General features: G+C 40.5%; 1 protein-coding gene across 1 annotated transcript in view; it reads right to left on the reverse strand.

The window, feature by feature from the left end:
* Nucleotides 1-18895: 18895 nt before the first annotated feature.
* Nucleotides 18896-21961, reverse strand: part of sntb1 (syntrophin, basic 1) — a 44828-nt gene continuing 41762 nt past the window's right edge. Inside the window, exon 8 of the mRNA XM_069656223.1 lies at nucleotides 18896-20479. Coding sequence (XP_069512324.1) covers nucleotides 20387-20479 — 93 coding nt within the window. The 3' untranslated portion in view covers nucleotides 18896-20386. The remainder of the gene's footprint in view (nucleotides 20480-21961) is intronic.

Genomic DNA, 21961 nt, shown 5'->3' on the forward strand with positions numbered 1-21961 from the left:
AAATGTCCAGCTAGTTAATCAGACTGTATTTAAACAGAGTGAAAACATTACAAACTTTGAACAGTACAAATGACTACTTTTAGAGTTTTATTAAATCCAGATTTTAGAGACAACAAACTAAATAAAATACAATATTATTCACGGTGGGGCCTGTTTCCATAATATAATAATCCATAATAAAAATACAGCGTTCAATCGAAACCACTGTTTGTTTTTAGGTGAGACGACCTTATAAGTGGGTAAATTCCTTGTGAAAATGACCCTATCTGCAGCGCATATACCGCTGCTTCCGCTTCCCTGCCAGCACTCCGTCCGGTTTCAAAACACAGGAGCCGTGCTGACCGGCATCCGCTGTATGTAGTACACAACCCCATCAATGTCTTGTTTGTTAAGTGTTCGTCATCACTTACCTGTCATCTTCTGTGGTTTCCTCGTTGGCCTGGCTGGTGCTTGGTTTAGCTGCTGCAGACTCCGAAGGTTGGATGCTGCCAAAAGAAAAACCCATTATTTTGATGGCCAGAAAACAAGATTTCACCTTGTTCTGATCACTATTGACTGACATCCTCACACTTACCACGGGCTGTGGAGGGACCTTTTGAGGTAGCATAAAGAAAGGATGTTTGAGAATACCACTGGGAGTAATCCTCACAGCTCAATGCACTCCCTCCTCTCGACAGTTTCACTCTCGTTACAGTTCCTCAGACACATCTATGACTATTAGCAGACAATAAAACAAGTAGAAAACACAACCTACTTTGGTCAAAGTAGATCGTGAAGTAAATCGACGGTCCCCTGTACTCCTTAATTGTCTTAAAGAAAGTTAGATGTATTTAGGATAAACAAACATCTCAATACACTTAGGAGGGGAATTCACTAAGAATGAATTGTGGCTGCTGATAGCTCTATAAATTGCGCATCATTTGCATCCTCTATCTGCCCCATCTCAAGGTCCGATTTACAAAGCAAATGGCACTGATGATATTCAAACCCAAACACAGCCATAAAGTTTTGCAGGTCCGTGCAGTTTGCTCTTGTTTTGTGTCTGATTGTGAGAGAAGCTGTCTGCACCTCCACTCTCTGCTGCGCTCTCAGGCATTAGTTGAGCGCACACTGAAGGATCTCAACTCCATGCTGAGCTCGATGATGAGCAGGGAGAGGACTGGAGATGGTCGTATAGTATGAGTATGACAATGTGCTTGTGTTTCTTTGTGTCTGCTTGACTTTTGAAAATTAAATTGTTAGTAAAATCAATTCTGACAGTATATCAGTCGTGTGTTTCCACCTTGTGCTGCAATTAAGTGGCAAAGAAGCTTATTGCTACATTTCTGAATGACGCAGAAATGCTGTGGAGCCTGGCTACAATAAAGTGCTACTATAATTAATCCATGACGCACTCAAGTACCAACCGTTTATTAAAAAAAAGCTTTTGAAAGACAATTAAGACTGTATACCTGCAGACAGCTGGACAGAGTGGGACAGCTTTTTATGGATGGACGTCTGCAACCCTTTCCCACAATAAAGGGACATATTAGACAGAGTGTTATTGCAGCTACTATCAGCTGCATTATGAGATTCATGGGGCATATCTCATTGAAAGTAAGGTTCAGTGTACTTTGACTGAACGCTTTGAGTGAGCCTTTATTAATTTTGTAGGAATGAGGAAGATGAAAATATTCCTATAATTAGTCTTTCCAGGTCATGGATTTGTGTGCGATGCTTGACTCAAAGAGTGAGGAGAACCTGCACAGCCCATTAAGCACATTATAAAAAATCCTACCTAGACTTCATAGAGAGAAATGTCACAAGGAGCTACACAGCTCAGTTTACATTGCATTCGCCATATTCACACAACTGTCATTTTCCTTTGACATCACACTCAGGATGCTGTAATACTGTTGTCATGCTGTGGTCCAGGTTTCCAATTTCCAACCGCCCCCTCCGTCACGAAAAAACAAAACATGTCTTTGCCATCGTTTAGTGGCAACTTGTCGAAATTTAGCTAGCTTGAAATTACGTAAATAGTAGTAACGTTAACGTTAGTAGTAGTGAATTACGATGACGGTTACAGCTGGCTCGTGCATCGCCGAAGTGGTTGCCATAGGTTGCGCATAATGATATGCATAGCGTCACCCCGTCCATTAACAGGATTGGCTCCTTAGATTTGTGACGTCTCAAACCTGCTAATCTGAAAACGTGTTGTTCAGCCTGTCCTTGGTACACTGCAGTTTAAAAGCAGACAGGCCCAGCCATGGAGATGACTGCTGCTGTTGTCCCTGATATGTCTTGTAGCACATGAAAAACACCACATGGAGATGTTTACAAGGTTAAACACTGGATTTTACCTGGAGGGGGTTTATAAAACATAATTTCACAACTCTACCTTTAGCTAAGTTAGCTACAAAAACGTAAATGCTAACATTACAGTTTTTAATTGTGTTACACTGTACAATAACAAAAACATACATTTTAAGTTAAATGTCAAGTTAGCCTGCTAACAGTAATGTTAGCTAGACATGGTTTGAATGCTACGAAAGACAACAGCTCAAATTGGCATTTAACAATTTCCTAGTATTAAGGAACAGGAAAGACATCAATTTGGGGTTAACGGTCATGTTAGCTACAAACTGTTAGAATGCTACAGTAGACAATAGCTGATGTTAGCATTTCACGTCTTCCTAGCTAGAAATACTGTTTTATTACACAATATAATAGGAAAGGCGTAAATTCCATGCTAACAGTAAGGTTTGGCAGGTGGAGTAATTTTAGCGAGGCATTAGTGGAATGCTAACGTTAGCTGTTGTGACTTAGCTGACCCAATGTCCTGTGTGGTTGAAAGATAAAGTTTTGTCCCTTTCCAAAGATTTGCAGACATTACAAACATTATTTACAGTATTTGAGCTTCTAACACTGAGCGTGACTTCAGAGGAAAATGGCTGCCGTGTGAATATGTTGAATTAGCCAAATGATCTTTCATCTGAAACAGATATTGTTGGATTCCCAAAAAATGTTTTTGTTAAATATTGAATACACGTTCAGATTCAATTGGATCTGTCTGCGGTTTGCCCTTCCTGCTGCCCACTTTTCCCACATCCTCCTTTTCCTTTTGCCCGTGCTGTTCCCTCCTTGCTGCCTCCCCCATAACCTACAATATTGTTACATAAACTCAAGCACATGAAGTAATACAGGCTACACACTTGTTTGCAACCACATGCAAACATTCACACGCACACATACACACTTCGAGAGGAAGTGCAGAACCTGTGCGGACCTGCCACAGCTGAGGAATGCTACAAGAGACTGAGCTAAGACCAAAGCTATTCACTCAGAGACTCTTTTTGCACACACACAAACACACAAACAAACAAACAAAAAACCTTAGTGGAAAGTATTTGCATGTTCGTCAGAGAAGTATCCGCTGTGTTCCCATGAACAGAGCTCTGAACGTTTATTAGCTCACACAAACACCCACACTCACATTATGCAGCTGATTGATCTGGCCCTTGTCCAGCCTCTAAAATGAAAGGCTGACAGTCTCAGTCGATACGGTCCTCTCTCTCTCTTTGGCTATAAGTGAGCACGCATTGTTGTGAGGTTGAGTGTATTTTAACTGTAACAGCTTTGTCCATTTTGTGTTTTCGTAGGTCCAAAGAGCGGCACAGATTTTCCTGTCTCAGAGGGAAAGTTGACCCGGAGAGAGGCCTTTTGTGTTTTTCTTTCACATGATGCAACAGTCGTTACCTGCTGACGTTGAGAGTCCCACTGAGAGTCTGACTTTACCCAATAACGACCTGAACAGAAGGGAAACGGTGATAAACACAAAGAGGTGGGAAAATCTGCAGGTAAACAATGTCAACGAGTATACAATGTCAAGAGTTATGACTTTGTTTGAGGTTCAAACTCCTCAGTGTGTCCATCCATCTGTTTGTGTGTGTGAGGGAGACAGAAAGGATGCCAGCTCATTACCCAGCAGCCAAGTAAACACTGTCAAAGAGTTACGGTCATGTTAAGCGCTGCCTACGACTCAACTGATCTCAAGCTCTTCGGCTAAAGACACATGAATTCTATCTGCTGAGCCGGTCAGTAAAACACCCCCCAAATCAAGCTGAACTGTCATTAATACACAATAGATTAGTCCTGGAAATAAAATACAGCCTGCAGAGAAAGTGTGTGTTTACAGCAGGGGTCAGATCATTTCCATTCTGAAGTGGATGAAGGAAATAGTTTAATATCCCACTCATAAAGTCATATAAAAAATTTTTTAGGAACCAGCATCGTTAGAAAACAACTTAAAGTATTTTACATTTTAATATGAATGAAGTGAAATTGAAACTCTCCCATGCTCGTGTTTTCCAGGCTGCTTCTGCTGATTATTTTGCTGTTGATGAGAAGTGAGAACACACACAAAAAAACTCACCATGACAGTTTTGTTAAATACATGATTTATGTGCACCGTTTGAGTTAAAAACTAAACTTTATCAATCTGCATGACAGTACTGTAGCTGCCGAAGGCATCAGAGTATTCTACATATCAAAGTAGCCTTTGCTCAAAGAGCGTCTCTCCACTTGAGGTCATCAGTAAGTGCTGGATTCTTGGCTGAACAAAAGTGTTACAATGCCTCCACTATCTTCTAATATCAACAAAATACATAGATTGGATTACAACGTGTAAATCATTCTTCACAGTGTGAGTGTAAATGATCAATGGAAATGTGTACGTGTGCATGATTTTAAGACAAGAGCAAACGCAAAAATTAATGCTGGTGGAGTATTTTTGTGCTCATAATCAAAAGTAAAGTAGCCATCGTAGGAAGCACATTGTTGCTGCACTCTCGATCTGTTTCCTCTAGGATTAATTTATTTCAACGTTCAAATGTTTTCCTCTCAGTCAGTCATCTGAAGGCACGAGGAATAGACCTGGCAGCCAGCCATGTCAGAGACAGTTCAGGATGCAGATCTGATCTGCTGCATAACAAACAAACAAAGTAATAAACTCTGCACCAAAGAAGGACTGAAGCCTCCTTTGATGGCTACCTTGCTCTAATTAAAGATAAAAAATACTTTGATTGAGTCTCAGTTTTCAATACTCATGGCAGTCGTTTGCTTAATGGGGTAGGAAATGACTCTAGTTTATCAGTAGACCAGGCAAACATGATCAATTTTTTAGAGAGAAACAAATGACTTCAGTTAGTAATTCATCCTTCAAATCATAAATAGTTCAGTCCATTCTGAATTAAAGGGGAAGGAATGAACAACGTGTCTGATCGGACTGTTGACCCTTAGAGGAGTAGCTCAACATAGTGTGAAATAAAGCTTATTCGCTGTGTTCCGAATAAGAGAAGTGGCTGAGAAGATTGATCCTTCTCTCCTGTAGGTTATTGACCATATTCACACAGCGGCCATTTTCCCACCATGCCTTTCTTGTGGTGGGAAGCTGTTTTAATGTCGTACTGCTGTGTCCATGGTTGTGAGTCATATAGATTTAGGGTTTCTGACAATGGTTAATAATTCCAGAGCAACTGAAAAGACAATGAACAGTGAAAAGGAGGAGAGAAATATGGTCATATTTCAAGTAAAAACAACATATTGGATTCAGTACATGAATCAGCTAATGCTAGCATCGAGCTACCTACCAGATAATATTACAGTTACCTTTGACGTGGTTGAAAGCTCATATAAGCATTTTGTTGTTTTACGCAATACAATAGGAAAGGCTTAAAGTCCTAGCTAACATAACGTTAACTTGGAACAAATAACTAGTGAACGTACTTACAGCTAACATAATCTATGTAATCTAGGGCTTGAATGTTAGCATTAGCTGTTGTCAAGGTAGCTAATGGGTTCGATTTTCCTCAAGATTTTCAATTGCCTTTCAGTTGCCCATTTTTTGAGAAGTGGTTAAATAATAAAGAATGTGATTACGATTTAAGTTAGCATATTAGCGATAACTTACAGTTCCTTTGTCTGTAATTACCTGCTGTTTATTCTAAGCTTAATCCAAAAGGCAACTAGGCTTGGTTGAAGTTCTTGAAGACGTTCCACCTCTCATCCAAAAGGCTTCTTCAGGTCTAACTGACCGATGGATATGTGTCAATGAAGCCATCTATGTTAAGCTGGAAAAACCATCCCTCAACAGAGGTGGTGGCTAAGACACCACCTATCACCCACTTACAATGCAGTGTTGAATTCTCTGCCCAAACAGTTGAGCTCACACTCACACTCAGGATGATGTGAGCTTAACGACCCATCAACAGTGATACTAGGTCAACAGCTCAGGCTAACGACTCACCCCTGATTACGCATCTATTAGAATACTAACAACCTGCAGAGGCTTATATTTCTAGCTCTGTCCACACAGTGCCAGTGCTTGTTACAAGGATGCCCTCCTAAATGTTCTATTTTTTTTGTCTTTGTGCTAGCTAACCTCATAGTTAGCCACCAAATTGACACCAATGCATTCTGAGTGAAGCTGACTAGCTAGCTGGTGCTACAATGTTGTGAATGCATGGTTCATGTCGCTATTTAGGGCTTCCTCTGAGAGATCAAATGCTCCATGTGGATGTAAATGTTTTTCTTATTCATCGGGATAAGTGCAGTCTTTATGATGTGTTCATATCGCATTGATGACGAAATTGGGATTTATTGTGCAGCCCGAGTTAAAGCCCTTGCTAAATGAGTCCACATAATGCTAACACACCAGGTAAATCTCTCTGCATTTCCAGTATACCTCAGTATTTCAATCTGCTGTCTGAGGTGACATCCCCGCTCTGCTGCACCAATGATGATGTGTTTTACATCAACCAGCAATTACTTTAGTTCCAGAGTTGAAACGGTGAGCAACCATTGCAACAGAGCAGAGCTAGTAGTAACGTGTGACGGCAAAACAAATACTCATTTTTTATGATGCATTATTGTGTACGTATGATTTCTTTTTCAAAGATTATTTATTGGGTATGTTTGCCCTTATTTGTAGGACAGCTGAAAGGAGACAGGAAATATTGGTAGAGAGAGAGGGGGATGACGATGATGCAGGAGTCGAGCCTGCAGCCGCCGCGTCGAGTGCTGTGGATTCAGTAAATGCTCGACTGAAACTACCGCCCCGTAAGTATGATTGCTTTTATATTGGTAAGTTGTGTAGCCAGTTTGTTGCTACTTTACAGATCATTTGGAACATATTCGACATATTTTATGTTTAAACGGATATAATGTTGTCATAAGCATATTTACATACCCTAAATTGAACCTTTTGGCTGCTAAACGTTTCCCTATGTTCATCACATAATCTCTAACTTGGTCTGTCTACCACTGAAATGTGGAACGCTAGCACATGGTGGCTTTATCAGAGCTGTTCAGCGGCCTGCTGTGGTTATAAACTACACTGATAAACACTTTTGAGGAACCAAAACATCAAAGTTTTGTGCTGTAAAACAAAACAACGAGCTGAATCAAAACTCTCTGTGGAGCTCGTGGGAAATTTGACGATTGAAGTTGATAAGTCTCCTGTCATTTGTCACTTCAAATAACTTTTAACACGCAGTTAATCCATTGTTAATATAAAGACCTTGATTAGTGCAGCTTTAATGTTATAATTAATATATCTTGTTCGACATAAATAATCCAGCTCCTTTAATCAGAGTTTTCCACATTAACTTCTGTTAAATCCCCCGAAGCGCCTTTCGCAGCTTATTACTGCGGCGCATCCTGTCACCGTCACATGATGTGCTTTGTAATCTTGTCGCTCCGCTCGTCCTGCGTGTGTACCTCTTCTCTCTCTGTGTTTGTGTCCCTCTGAGGTTTCATCAGAGGTTTCCTGTCTTTTGTGTTGTCTTCCTCCCTCCCACTCGTCGTTAGCATACACATTTCGAGTATGATACACAACGTGGAAAAGCGAAATAAACTTCCTTTGAGCCGTTCACATGTGAGAACGCGCAGGATTTTATACGAACCTTTGGCATGGGCCTGTCAGTAGGAGTCTATCCTCTGACAGAGTCTCAGATCCAGTTGAAATCTTGTTGTTTTCATCGAATAATCTTGCATTGAAATGCTCCTGTGCTGTTTAAACTAAAGAGAACGTCACTGCTTTGATGCTTCCATTGGTACTATCTCCATGACAGCATGCATGCATTCACGTATGCAAGAAGCCAAGCACGCACGCACCTCATTCACACTTTCATCATTACGTGTGTTTCTGTGCACAGGTTCATGGCACAGAGGAAACACAAAGAACACTCTTTCAATATATGTGTGTGTGTGTGTGATAGAGATGGGGGTGCATTCAGGGGTACTGTAGGGACTTGGCAGCGGCATCCTGCAACATTCCTCTCCCTCTCACACACACAACCCTTCCTCACCCCACATCTCTTTTATCATCAGGTTCCCAGAGACTGGTACTTTGTTTTGTGAGAGAGGAGGAGAGCGAATAAGAGGGGAGACACAGTGTCTCTCCAGTGAAAGGGTAGGTTGTGTACAGTCAGTGGGAGTACATAGTTTCATGATTTGAGGTTGCATTTGTGTGTAGGTTACGTGTGGGTGGTTGTTTTTGAGAGTAACAGAGCTTGAAGTACAGCGCTTGTTAAGTGGGAGGGTCACGGCAGCGACTTCACCTTGCAAACATGCCTCCGTCTGTCCTCTAATGTTGTAAGACGGTGTGCGCGCCTGTGTGTGTTTGTGTACGGTGTGTGTACATTGATGAAAAGGTTAGTCATGCTCTTCTTGTCTATTAACACATAATAACAGTGACAGAAAGAGGAGATGACCCAGTTTCTCTTGCGGTATCTTCATAGTGTGCCTTTGTCTGACAGATTCATTGTATATGTCTCACTTATAATACATCACAGACTAGTTTGGTTTGAGTTATCAGATCTTAAACATACAGAGGAGGAAACAGTGTCATTTGAAGGCAAAGTGCATTCATTTGCTGTCTTTCCAAGTAGGAAATATGTTTGAGGTGTGTTTGTCACATGAACTGTACGAGTAACGGACAAAACCACGTTGACACAAACCATTGGTTTGTCGACTGCCTTACCTAAGCCTCACATTTGGCATTTTTCCTGTCGCAAACGCATGTTTGTTAGGGAAGTAACCATGTCTGGATAAGAGGTTCGTACTGGAGGTGAGCGAGGGGTTGGCAGTTGACATCTTATCAAAGCTATACAGTCTACACCGATGGCTCACTCATTAGCTGGCTAATTAGCAAGTTAACCAGAAGGGCTTTTTACACTGCCATTTCAAGGCAGGATCATTATGGCTCTGTTACGTCTTCTATGTAGAATGCACAGAGGTCGTTCTCAACTGCAGTGTAAAAACGGCTACAGCGTTTCCCTGAAGATGCTAATAGAGGTCATGGAACGTAGAAAACGCGCTCGGCAGCGGTTTAATGACACGAACCAGGTAACTTTAAAGTTTAGACACACATGCCATAATTCCCACATATAAATCATTGTAGGAAACAAACACTGATCGAGCTAACCAGCCAGGTACAGGAACAGATACACCACCAATTGATTTTATAAAATCATGCTAAAACTTCACTCACAGAAAAAGCTGGAACACAGTCTTCTTTGCAGCCAGTTAGTGCAATAAGCATCACAACAAGCCATGTTTTTTGTCCGATTTTTGCAAGAACAAAATCACCAAAAGGCACAAAGAACATAAACATGGCTGAGAAGTAAAGTCAGTGACTGAATAAGCTGAGATAATACCCAGCAGACAGCCATCCACATCCATCAGTCACTCAAAGTAGCCACGCCCCTAATTATGCATAACTTGAAGGATTATCACAATACAGCAGGTGAGTTTTGTAAAAAATCGCCCCTTGTATAATTGTCGTGCAAAGTGAAAGTATCTATACCAGGGGTTCCCAACCCCCGGTCCACAGACCGGTATCGGGCCGTAGGTTGTTCACTACCAGGCCGCGAAACCCAATCGGTGTCTGTGACATTCCAAACATACACAAAGTCAGAACTGTCGAATGGGATGTGTGAAGTGTGCAACCGCACAGCTCCTCGCGCCTCTACAGACACTTTAAAAGTAGCCTAATTCAGCTGACCTGGCAACCCTGGCTTCGCATCCCATGAAACTTTGATCATGAAGCCTGAGGCCCCTCTAAAGCTCTGTTTTTATCAGTGAAATATATGAACTACACAGCATATGACAGCCTGTGGAGACGAAGTTTATACTTTGACTGTGCGCAGAAATACGGACGGATCGCGACGTTATTGATTCAGGTATGAGCATCAAAACACACACAGGTCTGTGTCATATCTGCTCCTCTACTAACGTCTGTCTCCTCCCCGCGCGGCATGATAACTCTGATAAACCACATGTGTATCACCCCCGGCTTATCTCAATCACAGCGTGTGAAGACGTATTTTAGGCTTTATAAAGGGTTTTCACGGAAATACAGAACCGATCACAACCCCGTTAAGTCAGGGGCAGAGCCTGAGAAACACAAACAGATCGGTGCATGATTATAAACTGCTCACTGCTGGATCACAATATAAATTCAGATAAACTGCTAGGATCGCTCTTTGGATCATCTGTCTCTGACCTGCGCCGTCCTTCTCGTCGGCTCGACCCGTATTAAAAACTTCTGCAGTCTCCTCACTGAATAAATACAGATACGATCTGTCTGTGTTTCCGTGCAGTGACCGTGATTTATGCGTGGCCACACAAAGAACTGCAGTTTTTGGCACTTTCCTTTTAGCTGTGTTTTTCTGCCCCAGAGGTTTGATGCTTGGTTTTTCAGCTTGTTGAGGTGTTCGTCTGCCCCTGAGTGGTTAAACAAAAGGCAAAAGCAGACAGTTTTAGGTTTATTGATGTCGGTTTATTGATTGATTGTCTTAGCAAAGTCTCTGTCTGACAGACTCACAGACTTTTGAAAGGTTTGACTCTTAAGATGCTACAACGCCAGCCAACCTTTAAGCTCAGGAAGATGATTAGGGAACAGAATTCCAAAATAATCAATCATGTAAATCAATTTTCGCAGTCCTAATGTCTCCAGACTGAGGTCCACAGTTAGACCCTGATTGGCTGTATTAAACTGAATGTAAAGTCTGGGTGTTGGAGGAAACAGACAGATTGGCTCTGTCCAAAGTTAAAAGATTCCTTTCATTCAAAAATGTCTGACCTTTTTTTATACTGGCTTGTATCCGTGCAAAGTTTTTCACTATAGAGGTGTTTTTACATCCTCTATGGGAGGAGATGTCTGTTCAATCTCTAAAATCTGAGATTCAAATGTATCCAGGCAAGCTACATGTTTAACAAATTCAGAGATGAATCACTGTCTTATATGAAACGACTGGCAAAGACACCCTGAAACCTGCAGGGCAGATAAGAGCTGCACAGAGAGTGAGAGTTAGCATTAGCATAGTGAAAGTTCTGACAGCAAACACGGTGGACTCTTCTACTAATAAGGGAACCCTGCTGTAATGTGTACAGCTCACCTGCTGGCTTTAGCGGCATATTTAGCATACAGACATGTGGGTTGTATCTACCTTTTAGTCGTCTCCCTTTTCCCCGTAATTGTCGGACCACTATTCACTTTCTCTAATTTAGTTAGCAGAACAGACCATCTTTGCCGTAAGTATATGAATTAGCTTTGTAAAATTCTAACAGGGGCTTTAACTTACATTTATGAAACTGTGAAAAACATACAACTCAGATGATACGTGGATGCGGATTAGCATTTAATGTTTTGAATTTTGGTTTAGTTGCTTATTTGTTCAAATCCTGCCATTTTAAGCTTTTCAGTCAGTAGTCTTAAGTAGATTATAATATCATGGCGAAAAAAGAGGGTAGGCTATAATTTGTGTGTGTTTTCAATGTGTTTCAAATGAAAATAAGTGAAAATAGTGTTGAAATAACTTGTATACACATTTTTCTGGTGCAACTTATATTCCCAATTTTATGGTATTCAAAACATTATAGTTGCTAATTTTGCCTGCTGAAATGATGTCAAGCAGATTTTAGCTAGCTAGCTAAATACCAAAAGATTTTAGCTAGCTAGCTTAATACAGTAAGATGTTAATTAGCTAGCAAAAAAACATTAACTAGTTACACACTTTCACAAGTTTGTTGAAGACGCCGTCTCCTAAAGACTAAAGTGTTCTTGCTGACTCAAGACATTGAGACATAAAAAAAAAAAGACTAATATACAAACAGCTTTGTTTTGGCAAGAAGTAAAACACAAAATCAGTAATACAGTCTTTCAGAACTAGCTAGATGTGGCTTAGATACTGTTGTATTTCATGGTGTATGAAGCTAATGTGACCTCCATCATTAATAATGTATCTGGATATCAAATTAACACCATCAGACTACTGAGTTACTCAGGCCATAACAGCCGAGCCTGTGTCTGCTCTGCTGCAGATTGAACCAGGAGCAGCTGTTATAAACAGCATTTTGTTGTGTTGGAAAGGGGGTATGTGATATACTTTATTTCATAAGGAAACTTAAGGAGGCAAAATGACCATTACTCCTCCACCATTACTATGAGCATCTTTACTGTACAGCTTGCATTTTAATTTGCAACTCTGTGAATTAGAATTATGAATAAATTAAACCTTAAACTTGAATATATTCTACAGTTTCAAAAGTGCACAGCCAAGGACAGGGGGTAAAGAATTAAGACACACCTAGTTCCAAGTAATTTTTTAGAAATGAAATAAGATTAATTTTAAAACTTATGATTTGTTGCTTACTTTATTGATATCCAGCCATTTTGAGCTTTTCAATCGTTCATCTAATTAAAGGGATATTGCCTGATTTCCTACTCAAAGTTTCTGCTTAGAGTTAGCTATAGCTAGGAAGCTAACTATCATTCATGGTTTGAAAACTCCACTTGACAGCTGACCGTTTAAAATGAGCAGCCTGCAAAAGCTTCTTCAATATGAAAACCAATGATGCAGTTCTTCAAGAGCGGGAGCAAAACAAATAGTGTCTCTAATGCATGCAGCCAAAATGACTGTTATGGCCACTGAGGGTAGAAATACTCATAACTCTTTTACACATTTTAATAAAATAATAATACTTCAGTAAAATATACACAAATTAGGTAAATGTCCAGCTAGTTAATCAGACTGTATTTAAACAGAGTGAAAACATTACAAACTTTGAACAGTACAAATGACTACTTTTAGAGTTTTATTAAATCCAGATTTTAGAGACAACAAACTAAATAAAATACAATATTATTCACGGTGGGGCCTGTTTCCATAATATAATAATCCATAATAAAAATACAGCGTTCAATCGAAACCACTGTTTGTTTTTAGGTGAGACGACCTTATAAGTGGGTAAATTCCTTGTGAAAATGACCCTATCTGCAGCGCATATACCGCTGCTTCCGCTTCCCTGCCAGCACTCCGTCCGGTTTCAAAACACAGGAGCCGTGCTGACCGGCATCCGCTGTATGTAGTACACAACCCCATCAATGTCTTGTTTGTTAAGTGTTCGTCATCACTTACCTGTCATCTTCTGTGGTTTCCTCGTTGGCCTGGCTGGTGCTTGGTTTAGCTGCTGCAGACTCCGAAGGTTGGATGCTGCCAAAAGAAAAACCCATTATTTTGATGGCCAGAAAACAAGATTTCACCTTGTTCTGATCACTATTGACTGACATCCTCACACTTACCACGGGCTGTGGAGGGACCTTTTGAGGTAGCATAAAGAAAGGATGTTTGAGAATACCACTGGGAGTAATCCTCACAGCTCAATGCACTCCCTCCTCTCGACAGTTTCACTCTCGTTACAGTTCCTCAGACACATCTATGACTATTAGCAGACAATAAAACAAGTAGAAAACACAACCTACTTTGGTCAAAGTAGATCGTGAAGTAAATCGACGGTCCCCTGTACTCCTTAATTGTCTTAAAGAAAGTTAGATGTATTTAGGATAAACAAACATCTCAATACACTTAGGAGGGGAATTCACTAAGAATGAATTGTGGCTGCTGATAGCTCTATAAATTGCGCATCATTTGCATCCTCTATCTGCCCCATCTCAAGGTCCGATTTACAAAGCAAATGGCACTGATGATATTCAAACCCAAACACAGCCATAAAGTTTTGCAGGTCCGTGCAGTTTGCTCTTGTTTTGTGTCTGATTGTGAGAGAAGCTGTCTGCACCTCCACTCTCTGCTGCGCTCTCAGGCATTAGTTGAGCGCACACTGAAGGATCTCAACTCCATGCTGAGCTCGATGATGAGCAGGGAGAGGACTGGAGATGGTCGTATAGTATGAGTATGACAATGTGCTTGTGTTTCTTTGTGTCTGCTTGACTTTTGAAAATTAAATTGTTAGTAAAATCAATTCTGACAGTATATCAGTCGTGTGTTTCCACCTTGTGCTGCAATTAAGTGGCAAAGAAGCTTATTGCTACATTTCTGAATGACGCAGAAATGCTGTGGAGCCTGGCTACAATAAAGTGCTACTATAATTAATCCATGACGCACTCAAGTACCAACCGTTTATTAAAAAAAAGCTTTTGAAAGACAATTAAGACTGTATACCTGCAGACAGCTGGACAGAGTGGGACAGCTTTTTATGGATGGACGTCTGCAACCCTTTCCCACAATAAAGGGACATATTAGACAGAGTGTTATTGCAGCTACTATCAGCTGCATTATGAGATTCATGGGGCATATCTCATTGAAAGTAAGGTTCAGTGTACTTTGACTGAACGCTTTGAGTGAGCCTTTATTAATTTTGTAGGAATGAGGAAGATGAAAATATTCCTATAATTAGTCTTTCCAGGTCATGGATTTGTGTGCGATGCTTGACTCAAAGAGTGAGGAGAACCTGCACAGCCCATTAAGCACATTATAAAAAATCCTACCTAGACTTCATAGAGAGAAATGTCACAAGGAGCTACACAGCTCAGTTTACATTGCATTCGCCATATTCACACAACTGTCATTTTCCTTTGACATCACACTCAGGATGCTGTAATACTGTTGTCATGCTGTGGTCCAGGTTTCCAATTTCCAACCGCCCCCTCCGTCACGAAAAAACAAAACATGTCTTTGCCATCGTTTAGTGGCAACTTGTCGAAATTTAGCTAGCTTGAAATTACGTAAATAGTAGTAACGTTAACGTTAGTAGTAGTGAATTACGATGACGGTTACAGCTGGCTCGTGCATCGCCGAAGTGGTTGCCATAGGTTGCGCATAATGATATGCATAGCGTCACCCCGTCCATTAACAGGATTGGCTCCTTAGATTTGTGACGTCTCAAACCTGCTAATCTGAAAACGTGTTGTTCAGCCTGTCCTTGGTACACTGCAGTTTAAAAGCAGACAGGCCCAGCCATGGAGATGACTGCTGCTGTTGTCCCTGATATGTCTTGTAGCACATGAAAAACACCACATGGAGATGTTTACAAGGTTAAACACTGGATTTTACCTGGAGGGGGTTTATAAAACATAATTTCACAACTCTACCTTTAGCTAAGTTAGCTACAAAAACGTAAATGCTAACATTACAGTTTTTAATTGTGTTACACTGTACAATAACAAAAACATACATTTTAAGTTAAATGTCAAGTTAGCCTGCTAACAGTAATGTTAGCTAGACATGGTTTGAATGCTACGAAAGACAACAGCTCAAATTGGCATTTAACAATTTCCTAGTATTAAGGAACAGGAAAGACATCAATTTGGGGTTAACGGTCATGTTAGCTACAAACTGTTAGAATGCTACAGTAGACAATAGCTGATGTTAGCATTTCACGTCTTCCTAGCTAGAAATACTGTTTTATTACACAATATAATAGGAAAGGCGTAAATTCCATGCTAACAGTAAGGTTTGGCAGGTGGAGTAATTTTAGCGAGGCATTAGTGGAATGCTAACGTTAGCTGTTGTGACTTAGCTGACCCAATGTCCTGTGTGGTTGAAAGATAAAGTTTTGTCCCTTTCCAAAGATTTGCAGACATTACAAACATTATTTACAGTATTTGAGCTTCTAACACTGAGCGTGACTTCAGAGGAAAATGGCTGCCGTGTGAATATGTTGAATTAGCCAAATGATCTTTCATCTGAAACAGATATTGTTGGATTCCCAAAAAATGTTTTTGTTAAATATTGAATACACGTTCAGATTCAATTGGATCTGTCTGCGGTTTGCCCTTCCTGCTGCCCACTTTTCCCACATCCTCCTTTTCCTTTTGCCCGTGCTGTTCCCTCCTTGCTGCCTCCCCCATAACCTACAATATTGTTACATAAACTCAAGCACATGAAGTAATACAGGCTACACACTTGTTTGCAACCACATGCAAACATTCACACGCACACATACACACTTCGAGAGGAAGTGCAGAACCTGTGCGGACCTGCCACAGCTGAGGAATGCTACAAGAGACTGAGCTAAGACCAAAGCTATTCACTCAGAGACTCTTTTTGCACACACACAAACACACAAACAAACAAACAAAAAACCTTAGTGGAAAGTATTTGCATGTTCGTCAGAGAAGTATCCGCTGTGTTCCCATGAACAGAGCTCTGAACGTTTATTAGCTCACACAAACACCCACACTCACATTATGCAGCTGATTGATCTGGCCCTTGTCCAGCCTCTAAAATGAAAGGCTGACAGTCTCAGTCGATACGGTCCTCTCTCTCTCTTTGGCTATAAGTGAGCACGCATTGTTGTGAGGTTGAGTGTATTTTAACTGTAACAGCTTTGTCCATTTTGTGTTTTCGTAGGTCCAAAGAGCGGCACAGATTTTCCTGTCTCAGAGGGAAAGTTGACCCGGAGAGAGGCCTTTTGTGTTTTTCTTTCACATGATGCAACAGTCGTTACCTGCTGACGTTGAGAGTCCCACTGAGAGTCTGACTTTACCCAATAACGACCTGAACAGAAGGGAAACGGTGATAAACACAAAGAGGTGGGAAAATCTGCAGGTAAACAATGTCAACGAGTATACAATGTCAAGAGTTATGACTTTGTTTGAGGTTCAAACTCCTCAGTGTGTCCATCCATCTGTTTGTGTGTGTGAGGGAGACAGAAAGGATGCCAGCTCATTACCCAGCAGCCAAGTAAACACTGTCAAAGAGTTACGGTCATGTTAAGCGCTGCCTACGACTCAACTGATCTCAAGCTCTTCGGCTAAAGACACATGAATTCTATCTGCTGAGCCGGTCAGTAAAACACCCCCCAAATCAAGCTGAACTGTCATTAATACACAATAGATTAGTCCTGGAAATAAAATACAGCCTGCAGAGAAAGTGTGTGTTTACAGCAGGGGTCAGATCATTTCCATTCTGAAGTGGATGAAGGAAATAGTTTAATATCCCACTCATAAAGTCATATAAAAAATTTTTTAGGAACCAGCATCGTTAGAAAACAACTTAAAGTATTTTACATTTTAATATGAATGAAGTGAAATTGAAACTCTCCCATGCTCGTGTTTTCCAGGCTGCTTCTGCTGATTATTTTGCTGTTGATGAGAAGTGAGAACACACACAAAAAAACTCACCATGACAGTTTTGTTAAATACATGATTTATGTGCACCGTTTGAGTTAAAAACTAAACTTTATCAATCTGCATGACAGTACTGTAGCTGCCGAAGGCATCAGAGTATTCTACATATCAAAGTAGCCTTTGCTCAAAGAGCGTCTCTCCACTTGAGGTCATCAGTAAGTGCTGGATTCTTGGCTGAACAAAAGTGTTACAATGCCTCCACTATCTTCTAATATCAACAAAATACATAGATTGGATTACAACGTGTAAATCATTCTTCACAGTGTGAGTGTAAATGATCAATGGAAATGTGTACGTGTGCATGATTTTAAGACAAGAGCAAACGCAAAAATTAATGCTGGTGGAGTATTTTTGTGCTCATAATCAAAAGTAAAGTAGCCATCGTAGGAAGCACATTGTTGCTGCACTCTCGATCTGTTTCCTCTAGGATTAATTTATTTCAACGTTCAAATGTTTTCCTCTCAGTCAGTCATCTGAAGGCACGAGGAATAGACCTGGCAGCCAGCCATGTCAGAGACAGTTCAGGATGCAGATCTGATCTGCTGCATAACAAACAAACAAAGTAATAAACTCTGCACCAAAGAAGGACTGAAGCCTCCTTTGATGGCTACCTTGCTCTAATTAAAGATAAAAAATACTTTGATTGAGTCTCAGTTTTCAATACTCATGGCAGTCGTTTGCTTAATGGGGTAGGAAATGACTCTAGTTTATCAGTAGACCAGGCAAACATGATCAATTTTTTAGAGAGAAACAAATGACTTCAGTTAGTAATTCATCCTTCAAATCATAAATAGTTCAGTCCATTCTGAATTAAAGGGGAAGGAATGAACAACGTGTCTGATCGGACTGTTGACCCTTAGAGGAGTAGCTCAACATAGTGTGAAATAAAGCTTATTCGCTGTGTTCCGAATAAGAGAAGTGGCTGAGAAGATTGATCCTTCTCTCCTGTAGGTTATTGACCATATTCACACAGCGGCCATTTTCCCACCATGCCTTTCTTGTGGTGGGAAGCTGTTTTAATGTCGTACTGCTGTGTCCATGGTTGTGAGTCATATAGATTTAGGGTTTCTGACAATGGTTAATAATTCCAGAGCAACTGAAAAGACAATGAACAGTGAAAAGGAGGAGAGAAATATGGTCATATTTCAAGTAAAAACAACATATTGGATTCAGTACATGAATCAGCTAATGCTAGCATCGAGCTACCTACCAGATAATATTACAGTTACCTTTGACGTGGTTGAAAGCTCATATAAGCATTTTGTTGTTTTACGCAATACAATAGGAAAGGCTTAAAGTCCTAGCTAACATAACGTTAACTTGGAACAAATAACTAGTGAACGTACTTACAGCTAACATAATCTATGTAATCTAGGGCTTGAATGTTAGCATTAGCTGTTGTCAAGGTAGCTAATGGGTTCGATTTTCCTCAAGATTTTCAATTGCCTTTCAGTTGCCCATTTTTTGAGAAGTGGTTAAATAATAAAGAACATCATGTACCTCTCATTTATACGACTTATAACCTGGAACACAGCAGCACCTCATTATAACAGGATTTGAGCCTCCCACCCTGAGCGTGACAAAGGAATATGGCTGCTGTGTGAATATGGTAAATAGCCAGTAGCTGCTAGCATAAACACTTGAAACAGAAAAACGGCTAACCTGGATCCAAAGGTTATTAAATGGACCTTTAAGCACTTTAAAGCTCACTAATTAACACGTTAATACTCATTTGTTTAATCTGCACGAGGTGTAGAAATGTCGATGCTTGGTTTTAAGTGTGGCAGATTAATGTGTTGTGCTGTTTAATGTGTACAGATTACACAGGAGATATGAAAGGTTTATTAGTGAGCTGTAGTGGGGCTCAAAGGTGTGTTTTTTTACTCTTGGTCAGAGCCAGGTTAGCGGTTTCCCCCTGTTGCAATTTGTCATTAAGCTACGCTAACGCTAACCAACCCCTTACAGACATTCTTCTGACCATCTGCAAGGAAAGTGAAAAGGCGTATTTCCCTAAAAGATCTAACTGTTGTTTCAAACTAAATAGTCACAATGTGATAATGTATTATAAATATTACCTAAATTTAATGGTTCAAAATTTTAATTTGATTGAAAAATCTGTATGTTTCAGCGTATCATAAGTCATTTCTAAATGATATTTTAAGACCTTAGAACTGAATTCAGATCACTGTCAAATCAGTCAAACACTGAAATACTTTAACCACCAGACGAGTCATCATTAAAACCTGAATACCAGGAATACTGTGACACTTTGAATTTGGGTCAGCTGTCACATTTTGGGAAACCTTTCAGGCGACTGTGCCCTCACGCTCCGTCGATGAGCGCTGACGAGGCTAACGAGACATTTCAGGGGACGTTAACAAAGACAAATGCATAAAGTTTTTCCACAGTGTGTCAAGTGTTTGTGGTAAAGAATGACCCAGTGAGATACAGAATGTCCTTTCAGAAGTAATGGTGAATAAATTATATAATGGGTAAATGGAAGGCAGTGTGCCATTACATTTTGATTGAATTAAAAGTGAATTCATCTCAACAGTGCTGCACAAGTCCAGTCCTTCCAATCCTAGACGTGACAGTCTGCTCCTTTCTGCCTGTATACACCTTCACCTTCTGCTTCTGGTCCAGTCTTTGTTTCCTTCTGTGGTTCTTCAGTCAACACTTCAGTCCATTCAGCCACAGAAATCTGTCTTTGTCAATCTAGATCGGCTTCTCCAGTGTTTCTGTAACTGTTAAAGACCCCAAAAAAGGTCAATTTCCAGATAGAGGCTACATTCACTCAGCTTGGGTCCCCAACTGAAGGAGTTTGACGAGGAGTACTGCATGCGGGCTGCAGAGAGGTGGATACACAAGGTTCATTTCTGTTTTCAAAGGAGACAAAATGTCCCTTTATAAAGGTCAAGCCACCAGACCCAGGCGGGAGATCTTAGCAGAGAGGAAGGAGTGGAGGATGAAGACGATCGGCTTCGGACACGAGTGGAGGTCCAGTTGCTGGAGGAGGAAGGGAAAACAACAGAGTTAAAAAGTAGTACAAGACATAATAAAGCAAAACACGCTCGAGGAAGAGAGGAGAGAAAATGATTAAAGATAACGACAGTAGAAAGAAAATAATTTTGGATGACAGAGAGAGGAAGAGGCTGGGGAAGAAAAAAAAAGAGTTTGTAAAGAACATAATGCCATAAAATATAATTCAGACCTAACTACACAGTCAACACAGTTCCCCATGAGGCAAGGATTAGACAGCCCTAGCTGGAGCCAAGCACTGTACGCACACAAACACCAGATCACTGTGAAGAAAGCTCTGTTCATGGCCTGAATCAACAGCCAGCGATTTCACCAGAGCTATGACTCATATCCTGTTCCTGAGGCCTACTGGGAGATTTAACCTACAAATCCACACTTAAACTCCTGTTTAGTTTGTCAAATTCAACACGGAGGAAGTTTTAAAAGCTACCTCATGTTCAGCAAACTTAGTGCAATGAAATATGAGTCGACCTGCACACCATTAGTGATCCACAAACATCTGCAGTCGGGATACATGAAGGCAGCGTCTTAGCCTGGCTTGTGCTGGGGAATTAATATTGGCAGTCTATTAATCAGACATTGTTCAGACATGTATGATCCTCAGAAGACAGAGCTAAGCACTTTAATGATCTCCCTTCATCAGCTGGTTGATGTCAAATGAAATGTCTCCACAACTATTGGCCATTGATTTGTTCTTGGTATTCATGACCCCTCAGGGTGAATTGTCTTAATTTTCATTTTCATGTCTGTACACTTTATCCAGCGCTTACATCTAAGACTGCCCCTGTGAACAAGTTGTTGCACAGTTAATTATCTAAATACTTTTGTCGAGCGGGTTTTGAGTTTCCAGTCTGAGACAGAATTTTGTAAGTTACTTTGTATTTTTCTTGAATGTAGCAGTTTAAAAAAGCTATAACTAAAAGCCTTTAAAGTTTTTGCTGTAATGGAAACGTTAATAATCTTCTAAATGTTTCGGAAAAATTAGCAAGGTGACGAAACATGATTTAAACACAGAATAATATCTTTCCTCACCTGCTTCTGTTGTCCAAACTGAAGTTATTAGACAGCTGTTTTTTTAAGGCTGATTCAGTTAGCTTTAGCCTAGCTCTTAGCTACTTACTAGATACATAGTAGCCTAGTGAAGAAACAGACATTGTGATAATGTTGCATAAAAATTATGCTTTATTCACTTATTAACTTAAGCTGGCCCTTTCTTAACCACCTCTGCACCTGAGCCCGAGCTCATCTGGACACTTTCTCCTGACTACTGTAACTAAACAACACCTGGAAAACAAGCGCTTCACTATGTCCGCCGTACATCCTCCTCTTCCTAACTCACACGCAGGAGAGACTCACTTCCCATAAAAACCTTGCCAGACTTTGCTCCATGCACTTGTTACCCACAATGGTTTTTTCTTAAAGGGGAAGGCTAGGCCAGTAACACTTTGG

Source organism: Semicossyphus pulcher, unplaced genomic scaffold (assembly GCF_022749685.1).
Source record: "Semicossyphus pulcher isolate SPU_LCO1_2020_fin unplaced genomic scaffold, fSemPul1.0.p SCAF_9, whole genome shotgun sequence".
Classification (NCBI taxonomy): domain Eukaryota; kingdom Metazoa; phylum Chordata; class Actinopteri; order Labriformes; family Labridae; genus Semicossyphus; species Semicossyphus pulcher.